General features: G+C 34.0%; 1 protein-coding gene across 3 annotated transcripts in view; it reads left to right on the forward strand.

Moving 5' to 3' along the window:
- Positions 1-12,679, forward strand: part of EPHA6 (EPH receptor A6) — an 887,146-nt gene that overhangs the window by 176,022 nt on the left and 698,445 nt on the right. For all 3 annotated transcript variants that reach the window (XM_004773009.2, XM_004773010.2, XM_045088243.1), the window contains one exon: positions 11,208-11,871. In XM_004773009.2, the coding sequence (XP_004773066.1) occupies positions 11,208-11,871 (664 nt within the window). The remainder of the gene's footprint in view (positions 1-11,207; positions 11,872-12,679) is intronic.

A 12,679-nucleotide genomic window follows, 5' to 3' on the forward strand; every position in this document is an offset into this window, starting at 1 on the left:
GATCAGTGATAGACGACTAGATCAGTGAATTATCCCTATTATATGAAAGTCATTCTCCATTGAAGGATACCTCCCAAGTAGCCTGGGTATTGTTTCAGCTGCTCCGTTTACTCTCTGTAAACTGGTGTAAACACATATTCCTGATACCATTTTCCTTTCCTTTTCCTCCTTCTCTCTTGAAAACATATACACACACATAGAGACAGAGCACATCTCCATTCTAAACTTGAGTCTTCATCCTAACATAAACTCTTGTTTACTAGCATAATGCTGGCTGACTCATCTGATGTTTGTAGGCTTCAGTTAAGTCACCTGATATTTTTATGTTCAGCCAAGTCATCAATGAAAGCTCTAAAATAAGATGATTAATTTAGGAGATTGCCCAAAGTGTATATCTCTCTCAACAATGTGTGACATTTAGAATCCTGATTTAAGAAGTAATGGGTCTCCCATTAGTAGAAGCATTCAGAATTGGTTTAGTATTCAAGCCTTCTTTTATTCGTGTGTACATTCAGCAAATACATAGACCCTACTCTAATCCTGGAGTTGTATCTCCCTGGTAGTAGGATAGAGTAATGAACAAAACAAAGTGCCTGCCCTCACAAAAATTATAAGCTATCTAAATTTATTTTAGTTCAAAGACTCCATAGGGACCAATAGGTCTTTTCAGATACTTGTGGTATTGACTCTTCCTTTCTTTGTAAACTAAAGAAGTCAACTCCCTCCTTTAAGCCTGTGTCCTCATATATAAAACCAGGATTTTTATGTTTTCTGTATTTGCAAAGTCCTCTGGAAACTAGCAAGGTATTCATATATTGTTGAATATAAAGACAGATTAATTAGGATGAATATTTACCATATCTTTATTGCAGAAATCCTTATTTAAAGATGACAGAAATCCTTATTTAAAGATGATATTTACAGCTTCTTCATTGTTCAAGGGAAAAATCTCAAATTTTTATAAGCAATTAAGCTTTCAGACATGCAGGAGATAGACTCTAAGAATTTTTAATCTTCGGGACACCTGAGTGGCTCAGTGGGTTAAAGCCTCTGCCTTCAGCTCAGTTCATGATCCCAGGGTCCTGAGATCAAGCCCCATGTTGGACTCTGCTCAGCAGGGAGCCTGCTTCCCCCTCTCTCTCTCTGCCTATCTGCCTACTTATGTCAAATAAATAAAATCTATTTTATTTATTTTTTATTTATTTATTTATTAGATTTTATTTATGTATTTATCTCTCTGTCAAATAAATAAAATCTTTTTAAAAAAGGAATTTTTAATCTTCATATGCTAATTTTTATGGGAAGAATCATTTCTTCTTAATGGAAACTATCTTTTTTCCTATAATATTTTGGTCCTGTTAATAGGACAAATGCACCAAAAATAATAAATTTAATGATAAAACTTACTTAGTCTCGGCAGTTGTCTTCTAAACATGCCATTGATTCATTCTTTTCTTTTTTATTAAGTATCTTTGTAGTACTAATAAAAAAGTTTTATGTTTGCCCAAAGTGATATAGAAATGTATCTGCACATGATACATTTTGTTTCTTGTTTTATTCTCTGAAAGTAGTTATCATTTAAATGCAGAGCCTTCATTTTTCTGCTGCAAAAACAGATTTATGTTATTAACTACATGCCTAGCAGCAGAATTCAGGACACTAATTTTCTAAGTTTATGTCAGTATATTGACTCAAAGTGAATATTTAAGTGTTTCTGAGGAAAATACCACATTAGAATAAGAAGGCCCCTTTAACAAGCTCTTCTTTGATTGAGAATATTAGATGTTTATGATTTAAAAGTTAAGCCACTACAACATTACGTAAAGAGATGCTAAGTGCATTCAACAGCTTTAGTTTATTTGGATTGTACATGGTAAAAGGTAGAGTGTTTGGAACAAATCAAATATGTACCATTTTGCCAAATGAAGGCTGGTCTTCATTCTCAGATCTTCTATTTTTATCATTCTTAGAACAATGCTGAAGCTTTTCTTCCCCTGTCTTCACTTCTCATTTAAATTTAGTTCAATCTTAAGGACTAATTAGTTACAGTCACATAATAAAAAACACTTGGTAACAAGATATACATAGAATATTATAGGATTATCATGATTTTTTTGTTGTTTTCATTTTCCTTTAATCTATCTTTAGATTATCTTTTACCTTTGGAAAAAGTCTGAATAATAGGCTATCTCAGTGCTTTATTAATTAATCAACTGCCAATGTAATGGTCGGTAACAAAAAAGCCTTTGCTCTTTCAGATTCTGTATCTTTGAAATGATCTTTTGTTATATTCTATTTTCTTTGTATATCTTTGCATTCTATATTTATCAAAACCACAATTTAAAGAAGTAAATAAAAAAATATTTTTCACCACATATTTATCTCCTAGCTTATAGTTGGGATCTTTTGCAAATGGAAACAGAAATATATTTAAGACTTAGTCATTTTAATGTTAGACTGTCTGGTAGTATTGAGGTATGTGATTTTTTTTTAAGGTAGGGAGAAAAGAGAAGAGAGAAAAACAATTTCATATGCATATAAATAAGTACTTATTCACTTGGAAGGTACAGGGTAAACGTGAAATTCAAAGTATTTTTTTTAAAATAGCCTCTCACTCTTCAGTGTTATTAGAGTGCTAACTTCCCAGATCCCTACAATCAGCATATTGAACTTTGTTTTTTACTGATTTTTTTTCTTTCTTTCTTTCTTTACATAAAGCAGACCAGCCCTAAAGCTGTTTAGAGCCCTAAGATTTCTAGGATATGGTCTCCCCCCTCCCTCCTTTTTCTCTCTGGAGATATAGAGGGGAAAATCTTAGTATGAGGGTAATTCTCTCCTTTTCTACAAGTTTTCTTGAACCATGCTTTTTAAGTAAGTAATCAGGACTTATACTACTATTTGAAATTATGATTACCTTACCAAGAGCCCTTTCTATGCTGAGAAACAGACTATCTGCTTTTATTTTAAATTTTTAACCTTTATTTTTGAAATAAATATTTATATTCCTGATAAGTCCAAAGATTTTCAGAGTGAAGAAATTAAAAATTTGAAAGATTTACCTTTGCAGTTTAGAAGCGTGGGTCAATTTACCAACAAATTGTCTATTCTTGCCTAGAAAGGCTATTTGATTTCCTTATTTTGTTCTCTGAGAAAAGAAAGAAGTCTGATTCTACAAGGACTGCTAATTGCTTTAAGAATTAATTTCCCTGTTCTAATTTTCTATGCCCAAAAGGAATCCAGCTTTTTGGCCCAGTTTATTTAGCTTGCTATGGAAACAAAAATTCACATTGTGTGGATAGGGATGGGTTTTTAGAGAACCTCAGGCATAAATGGGTTAAGTACTGTTCATAGCTCTTTAGACTTTCTGTCACTTCTAAGAAATATTTATTTTAAATGAGGCTGCCCAAGAGATCCATTAGTGAAGAAATATGCTTAGGTGCTGTAAAGCAGTAAGTCATATGCACAAACTTTTGATAACTTTAACCCTGTACTAAGTGTTTCCAGGGTATAAAAGTTCCTGCTTCTGTTTGAAACAAGCACACACGTAACATTCTCTAGTGTAAAATATTTAGATGTACATGATCCTTGTAACTGAAGATATTACACTATGAAATAATCAAACTTGTCATTCGTTCTGCAGTTGAAATTAAATTGGTCAATTCTGGGCGCCTAGGTGACTCAGTGGGTTAAGTGTCTGCCCTCAGCTCAGGTCACCATCCCCAGGGTCCTGGGATCCAACCCCATGTGGGGCTTCCTACTCAGTGGGAAGCCTATTTCTCCTTCTTCCCCTACCCCTTCTGCCACTCATGTGCATGCTCTCTTTTTCTCTCAAATAATTACATAAAATCTCAAAAATAAAAAGCAATTAAGTTGGTCAATTTTGCCAGCTACTTACTTTTACATAATAGGAACTGAACTCAGAATATTATAGCTCCTCCATCTTATATTGTTTTTTAATATTCTTTATATAAGACAAACTACTAATATTATAAAACAACTCACTGATAAATATTGTAGAAAAGAGATCATTAGAGCAAAACTCAAATTATGCTGTGGATTAAAAGATAAATTGAAGCATATTAAACTTTCTGAGGGTGTATTTGAATAAGCATCAGTTTGAACCGAACCAAACCAAATGTGGTTAAGGGTCACTCTGCTAACAGAGCTGGGAAAAGGCTTTTATAGAGCAGATGGGGAAGCAAAGCAAGAAAATTATTTGATTGTCTGTAGCTTAAGTGGGTACCTTATTTGGGAAAGCCTGGTTGGCTTCACAATTGTTATTGGTTGTTCATAGTTTTTTTTTTTTTTTTTTTAACCTTGGGGCATTTATAGGAATTTAGTATAGCTTAGTTTTCAGTTTGCTTAAGTAGTCTGCAAAGGCATTAGAGCCACCTCAGTCTAATGGCATCCTTGTTTAATTACTTTAATACATACGTCTGCAGGGTAGAATATCTTGCAAAATGTATTTACTCTTAAGGCCTGGATGAATAGAAGAGAGAGAGCTTGTCATATGGTAATTTTATGAGTTCTTTTTTTTTTTTAGATCAAAGAGTAGATATATGAATTATATGTGATGAATAGAGAAAGCTTCACCACTTGTAGTGTCTTGCTCAGTGAAAAATTTTGGTTAAACAAAAATCAGTTGCCCTCTAAAGGGTTGTCAGGAAGACTCTCATGACCCATAAGCTGTTTGTTCTAAGAATGTTAATGTTGGATATGGTATGGTAAAGTCCAGTGAGGCCCCTGGAGGAAGCCAGAACTAGACTTGGAAAAACAAAATTTATTATATTCACAGGATTCAATAAAGGAGTAAACACATGCCACACAGGGCCACAGGGGAAATGATAGGTTTTCATCAAGTGGCAGAAGATAGGATGAGGAAAAAGCCTGAGCCAGTGTCTTTATTGGGTTTTCTGTGGGAAAGGCAAGGTAGGGCAGAGTAGAGTTTAGGATTAGGTATTTGGAATAACTCCTACAGGTTTTAGATTGTAGAGGTGGTCTCCAGTTACCTGGCATCTAGGAACAATTATCCCAGAGCTCTGGGATAATTAAGGGCAGGGAAAATATTATTTTAGTATACTAGAGAGTTAAATAAGGAAGTAGCTGGAGTCATTGACTCAGATTTGTTTGGTTTGCATATGAAAGACATGCACTAGGCTCAGGCCTCTTTGCTACCTCTAATTGGCTAGCCTTGGGAGGGGCACTCTCTCTCAGGCCAGTAAGTATGCCAGCAAAACATCATAAATTGCAGAAAACAAAAGTAAAAGGGCTGGTTTCAGCCCTTGGTCCATGCAACATTGGGCAATGAGTAATTCCTAAATATTGAGTTCCTTTTCAGTAATACAAAAATGAAAATATTTATTTTGCTTTATTAGATTGATGAGAAACAATTAACATTTGTGAAAAAGCTTTGACAAGTATAAACTTAGTATACAAAATAGTTACCCTCAGGAGACCGTGAATCCAAGATACACTTGAAGTTTAGAAAAGAGAGAACCAACCCTTTGGTGTACAACTGATTCTTGCTTAACCAAAACTTCTCACTGAGCAGAATACTCCAAGTTACAAAACTTTTCCAATTATCATTTTGTAATTTATCTGTCCACTCCTTGATCCAAAGAAAGGACTTATAAAACTACCATGTGACAGAAGAAACTCTCCATTCTACTCATCCAGGCCAGAAGAACGGATACAATTTGCAAGATATTCTACTCTGCAGAAGGATATGTGGTTTGATTTTGGCAATACGGAGCTCTTTTATACATAATGTATTAGTAAACTGTTTTATGTTGGTATTTCAAGTCCTGTATAAAAGTATTTTTAAAAAGCATGAAATTAAGGAGTCAGAGTATTTTGGGTTCAGTACCCATTATGTAAAAGCAAGCAGCTGACAGAGTTGACTGACTTAATAACAGAATTAATAACAGGTTTGATACAGATTTTCATTTTGTTTCTGCAATAGCTGGGGAATATGTACATCTAAGTACTTCACAGTTATAGTATAATTATGTGTTTGTTTTACATAGGGGCAAAAACTTCTACCCATTGAACATAGGTGCAGGGTTATAGTTGCTAAAAAGTGTGTGCATATAGACTAGTCTTACATATTAATTGGTATTCGTTCTTCTCCTTAAAAGAAAACTTGAGTCCATCTGACCAAGAAATTCTGGGGTCTGACCCACAGTGTTGCACAGAAGGAAAGTGTAGGATCTAAGCTCTTTAAAGAATTCCATCACTTATTTGGCTCCATCCTCCAGTGGTTGTACTGTGCCCCTGGTATGTTCAACCTAGGTTGATGGAAGGGCCAAAATTGGCAGCTTTTTGTGGCAGAGAAGGGCACAGCTTGACATTAGGGCTGGGATGCTCATATATGTGCATATGTGAAGCCTTTCATGACATGGGATAGAGTTAGAATCAGGGAAGGAAATAGAAGTGGGACTAAGGTTAAGGGCTGTCTGTTTATGAGCTACACATGCTAACATAAAACTCAAAGGACAAGTAATCTATTTGATTTTTTAAATCTTACATGTAAAATTTTTAAATTTTAATTCCAGTATAGATAACATATAGTATTACGTTAATTTTAGGTATTCAATAAAGTAATTCCACAGTTCCATACATTACTCAGTGCTCATCAGATTGAATACTCTTACTTTCCTTCACTTATTTCACCCATCCCCCTACTCACCTCCCTTCTAGTAACCATCAGTTTGTTCTCTATAGTGAAGAGACTGTTTTTAACTTGGCTCTCTTCCCCTTTCCCCTGCTCTTTGTTTATTTGTTTTGTTTCTTAGATTCCACATATGAGTAGAATCATACGGTATTCGTCTTTCTCCGACTGGCTTGTTTCATTTAGCATTATACTCTCTAACTCCACTCATGTTGTTGCAAATGGAAAGATTTCATTCTTTCTTAAGGCTTAATAATATTGCATTGTATATATATACCATATCTATATCCATTTAGCTATTGAGAGACACGGGCTGCTTCTTTAGTCTATTGTAAATAATGTTGCAATAAACATAGGGGGTATATATATATATCTTCAAATTAGTGTTTGCATGTTCTTTGGGTGAATACCCAGGAGTGAAATTACTGGATCGTACAGTAGTTCTCTTTAATTTTTTGAGGAACCTCCATACTGTTTTCCACAGTGGCTGCACCAGTTTGCATTCCCACCAACAATACAAAAGTGTTCCCCTTTCTCTTCATCCTCATCAACACTTGTTTTTTGTGTTTTTCATTTTAGCCATTCTGACAGGTGTGAGATGATATTTCATTGTGGTTCTGATTTGTATCTCTCCAATGACAAGTGATGTTGAACATCTTTTCATGTGTCTGTTAGTCATTTGTATGTCTTCTTTGGAAGACATACAAGACTATGTCTGGTCAAGTCTTCTGCTCATTTGGATTATTTGGGGTTTTTTTGGTGTTGAGATGCATATATTTTTTAAAATATATTTTGGATACTAACCCTTTATCAGATATGTCATTTGCAAATGATTTCTCCTGTTCAGTAGGTTGTCTTTTATTTTTGTTGGTTGTTTCTGTGCAGAAGCTTTTTATTTTGATGCAGTACCAAAAGTTAGTTTTTTTCAAAGACCAAGTGTTTTTGTTTTGTTTTGTTTTTAAGATTTTATTTATTTGACAGAGATCACAAGTAGGCAGAGAGGCAGGCAGAGAGAGAGGGGGAAGCATGCTCGATGCAGGGCTTGATCCCAGGACCTGAGATCATGACCTGAGTTGAAGGCAGAGTCTTTAACCCACTGAGCCACCCAGGGGCCCCTAAAGGCCAAGTGTTTTAAATTTGAACCTGACCTTCCATGGTTTTATGAAGGTATCTTTGCAATATAGACAAAGAGAACATGCTTAGAATTCAATCTGATTTAAAGAATGTCTTATCATTTTAGCATATTTAGACATCTGATCTGTGAGCCCTCATATTCCCATTCTTATGGAGTACGCCACAATTTAAGAGGCTTTATTTATTTTAGTACTTGAAAATTATAGCAAAAAGTTTATGGAACTGTGTAAGTGAAAATATAACTGTGTATATGCAATATTTCTGAAGGCTATATTATGATTATAATATAATACTATCTCTGCATCTGCTTATTTTAATATTTTTAGTAAAATTCATAGTCTTTTAGATCTTATACCAATATTGAATTGATATTCTTTTTTGATTAGTCAGATTCAATTTTAAAAATCTAATTTTAGTTTCTTTCCATATTTTGGGATAAGATGAACTTTAACATTTGATCTCTTTTATCTATTTTGGTAACCAAATCTAATTCTGACTTCTTCTTTAAAAATTAAAGGGAGAAGAAATGCTACTGACCATTGAGTATCACAAATTTAACCAAGAAAATGATGCACCATTTTATTAAGAATCTTTATGGAGTGTCTTTGAGAAGAACCACATTTCTCATTCTCTGTGTATATTTTGTCATTTCTTCATCCCTTGGTTCAGATAACTTTTTATTCAGTGAATGTATGTTATATTATTCACCTTTCTGACCTTTCTTTCCATCAAAACATTTTCCCCCAAACCCACACATTTTTAAATAAAGATACTAATGAGCAGAATTTTTTTTCACAAGAGGCAATTTTTGACATTTTAGTTAAATCTCTTATTTTGGGAGAATTGGTTGTAATGAGCATGGTTAATACTTTTTATTAATATGAAAGGGTGTACTGTGAAGGTGTCAAAATATAATTATTCAAATAAAATTTATTGAGAATATAGTTCCATACTTCTATGTGGGAGAGTATAGAATGCAAAGTAGACCATAATAATTATATGCATTTCCTGAGAAACAAAATCACTTCTGATTAGAAAATTTTCCAAAATTAGAATAATCCTTGGTTAAGTATCTTGGAGTTTCTCCAATGGGTGAAATCCTTATAATTTTGGGTACTGATTTCATTAGCTTATAGATTCTATTATTTGCATTTTGTTTCACTGCTTATATTCTGAATGGTTAGTGTGCCTTTAAAATGAACTATGAGGGCGCCTGGGTGGCTCAGTGGGTTAAGCCGCTGCCTTCCGCTCAGGTCATGATCTTAGGGTCCTGGGATCGAGTCCCGCATCGGGCTCTCTGCTCAGCAGGGAGCCTGCTTCCTCCTCTCTCTCTCTCTTTCTCTCTGCTTGCCTCTCTGCCTACTTGTGATCTCTCTGTGTCAAATAAATAATAAAATCTTTAAATAAATAATAAATAAATAAATAAATAAATGAACTATGATAGTGTTGGTTTGCCTTAAACTTAAATGTAAGAGTCAGATAAGACCTATGATCACTAGGATGAAAAACATTTAGATGGGTAATTGCATGTATCTTTATGAGATTATTGGCTAACTCATGTTTATCAAGGGTGTTTTGCAAAACTATATCCACAGTTCCAAAGGAACTTACTGTTTCTTTTGGAAAATATACTACGAAGTTCAAGTTAGAAGCTTATAAACAAAATTTTTAGATGCAGATGGTTTTTAAGATTGCATGATAAGATAAATTATTTCTTTGTAGAAATGTACAGTAGATACTGAAAGTGGTTAGCATCGTTACTGTCCTATAGACTGAAGAAAGTAGCTATTCTATTGGAAACTGCTAATTGAAATTCAACTAGTCTTTTTTTTTTTTTTTTTTTTTTTTTTTTTTTTTTACAGTACTTAGAAATGCATTTTATTTACTTTTTTTTTTTTTTTTTTTTTTTTTTTTTTCTTTCTTTCTTTCTCTCTTTCTTTCTTTTCTGCTTTGATGGAGCTTTTTACAAAGGCTTTTAGGTTGAACTTTTTTCTTTTTATAATTAAGTGACTCTCAATAGCCAATTAAGGTAAGAAACTGCAAACAGGGTGTGTTAAATAATCTTATTATAAATCACTGAAGTATGATATTAAGAAATAAAGTACTTAATCACTATAGAAAACAGTTTATTGTTTCCAGGATACTTTAATAGAAATGAGAAACTATGATGACTGGCATGTTTTCCCAAAAAGGTTATAAAATTATCAGACTTTTTTTTTAATCTATTGAAAATTATCACTGTTACTAAACAAATAAAATACAATAACAGTCTCAATTTGTAATTTGTAATTAATATTTAGATGTGTAAATACCAACAATGCCAGTTTATATCAAGATACTTGGGATTTTTATTAAATTTTTTAAAAAAGGATAAACAGTTTTTCTATGCAAATAAATGGCAGAATGCTCAAAGTACCCTTGTAGAAGTGAAGATAATGCAGTGATGCCTTCAGAGTGAAAGCTAAAGTGCTCAAAAAGCTTATAAAGGCTCTATTTTTTTCCTTTCTCTTTTCTGTCCTGTTAGGTAGTGTGTGTCCAGTGCCCATTCATACTGTTCCTATACTCCTGACTAAGGGTATTTGTACTTACTATTTCCTCTTGGCAAGGTTCTCTCTCACCTCCAAGACATCACTTGAACGTCACCACCTCAGTAAGGCATTTTCTGGCCACCTGATTTAAAATGTCAACCCTCTTCTCCATCTCCTTGACTTAATTTTCCCCATTGTACTTTCAAGCATTTTTTTAAGCTGACTCATTTACAGGTTTTATCATGTCTCCTAACTTAAAATAAGCTCCAAAAAAGCAGGGTTTGGCTGGTTTGCTGCTATATTCCTGGTGTCCAGAATAGTGTCTCATAAGTATTTCTTGAATAAATCTATGGCATGTCAGATAGACATGCAAATATTTAATTGAATACTGCTAAATATAAGTCACTTTATGGCAAATTGGATATTGAGGCAGGTGGGTAACCACCGTATGTGTGTCATCAGTCTATTTCTTTAATCATATAGTGGATGTTATTTTATTTTATACAGTGTACCAAGAACTATTTATTTGCTTTACATATATTAAGTAAATTATGCCTTACAACAACCCTATGAAACATGTACTATTATCAGCTCCATTTTACAATTAAGGAAACAAGAGGTAAAAAGTAAGTAGCCCTTGATCATACAACTAATATTTAGGAAAGCAAGGTTCACACCAAGGCAGATGGTATGTCCAGAACATACACTCTTAACCAGAGGTTCATGGCTAAAATCCTTCTGTACTGTTGCTTTGGATACTTTCATTTCTATCCTTTTTATTTAGGTTTCTTTGCTCAAACAAAATTTTGGAGGTAATCATATCTGTTTAACCCACTGTGGTTTTATAATCATTTCAATTTTTTTTCTTTTTGCAGTGGGATGCTATCACTGAAATGGATGAACACAATAGGCCCATTCATACCTACCAGGTGTGCAATGTAATGGAACCAAACCAAAACAACTGGCTTCGTACAAATTGGATCTCCCGTGATGCAGCTCAGAAAATTTATGTGGAAATGAAGTTTACATTGAGGGATTGTAACAGCATCCCATGGGTTTTGGGGACTTGCAAAGAAACATTTAATCTGTATTATGTGGAATCAGATGAGTCCCATGGAATTAAATTCAAGCCAAGCCAGTATACAAAGATTGACACAATTGCTGCTGATGAAAGTTTTACCCAGATGGATTTGGGTGATCGTATCCTGAAACTAAACACGGAAATTCGTGAGGTGGGGCCTATAGAAAGGAAAGGATTCTATCTGGCTTTTCAAGACATTGGGGCATGCATTGCCCTGGTCTCAGTCCGTGTATTCTACAAAAAGTGCCCCTTCACTGTTCGAAACTTGGCTATGTTTCCTGACACCATCCCAAGGGTCGATTCTTCTTCTTTGGTTGAAGTAAGGGGCTCTTGTGTGAAGAGTGCAGAAGAGCGTGATACTCCTAAACTATATTGTGGAGCTGATGGAGATTGGCTGGTTCCCCTTGGAAGGTGTATCTGCAGTACAGGATATGAAGAAATCGAAGGTTCTTGTCACGGTAAGAATGAAACACTCAATTTCTCATGCATTTAAGTGACATTTTAAACAGGTAAATTTGTTTTACATTTATTTTCAAATAATACATTTTCAAATGCTATTATTGGCAGAATTGATTGTGGAAGAAATTATGAACTATTACATAGTTTCTTATTATTTTTCCTCCTAGAAAGGGTATATGAAAATGTATAATAAATTGTATACCATGACAAATATTCCTCCATATTGAGGAAATGGTTAAGCCATTATTTTACATTACAGTGTATAGAATGTACAGGTGATTATGAATGGCTATAACCACCTAATTTTTTAAAGTAAAACAACATCAATAGCAGGAACAAAAAACAAAAGGGATTCAAAATGGACATTTGCTCAGCTTTCATGTTTGATGACCTACAGAGAATGTGTCATTTAAAGATAGTTTGAAAACAATGATTTCTTTCATGTTTAATTGTCTAATTGAATAGTACCTAGATAAGATGAAGTTATATTTAAATAAGTGAGGAATACACATATATGTTTCAAAAACATACAGGATAGTTTATGCAGATGTTATGTGTTTGGTAATTGAATACTGACTGTGTCAGATCTTAATTTATCTTTTGCTACTATTTTTTAAAGACTTATTTATTTGAGAGAGTGAGAACACATGCATGCATGCACATGCACACACACACACACACACACACACTCATACACACATGTGTGTCAGGGAAGGGCAAAGGAAGAGGGAGAGACAGTTACCATCCTGGATCCTGAGATCACTACCTGAGTGGAAACTAAGAGTTGGACACTTAATAGACTGTGCC

The sequence above is a fragment of the Mustela putorius genome, unplaced genomic scaffold, assembly GCF_011764305.1.
Source record: "Mustela putorius furo isolate JIRA1106 unplaced genomic scaffold, ASM1176430v1.1 tig00003834_pilon_pilon_pilon, whole genome shotgun sequence".
NCBI classification, from domain to species: domain Eukaryota; kingdom Metazoa; phylum Chordata; class Mammalia; order Carnivora; family Mustelidae; genus Mustela; species Mustela putorius.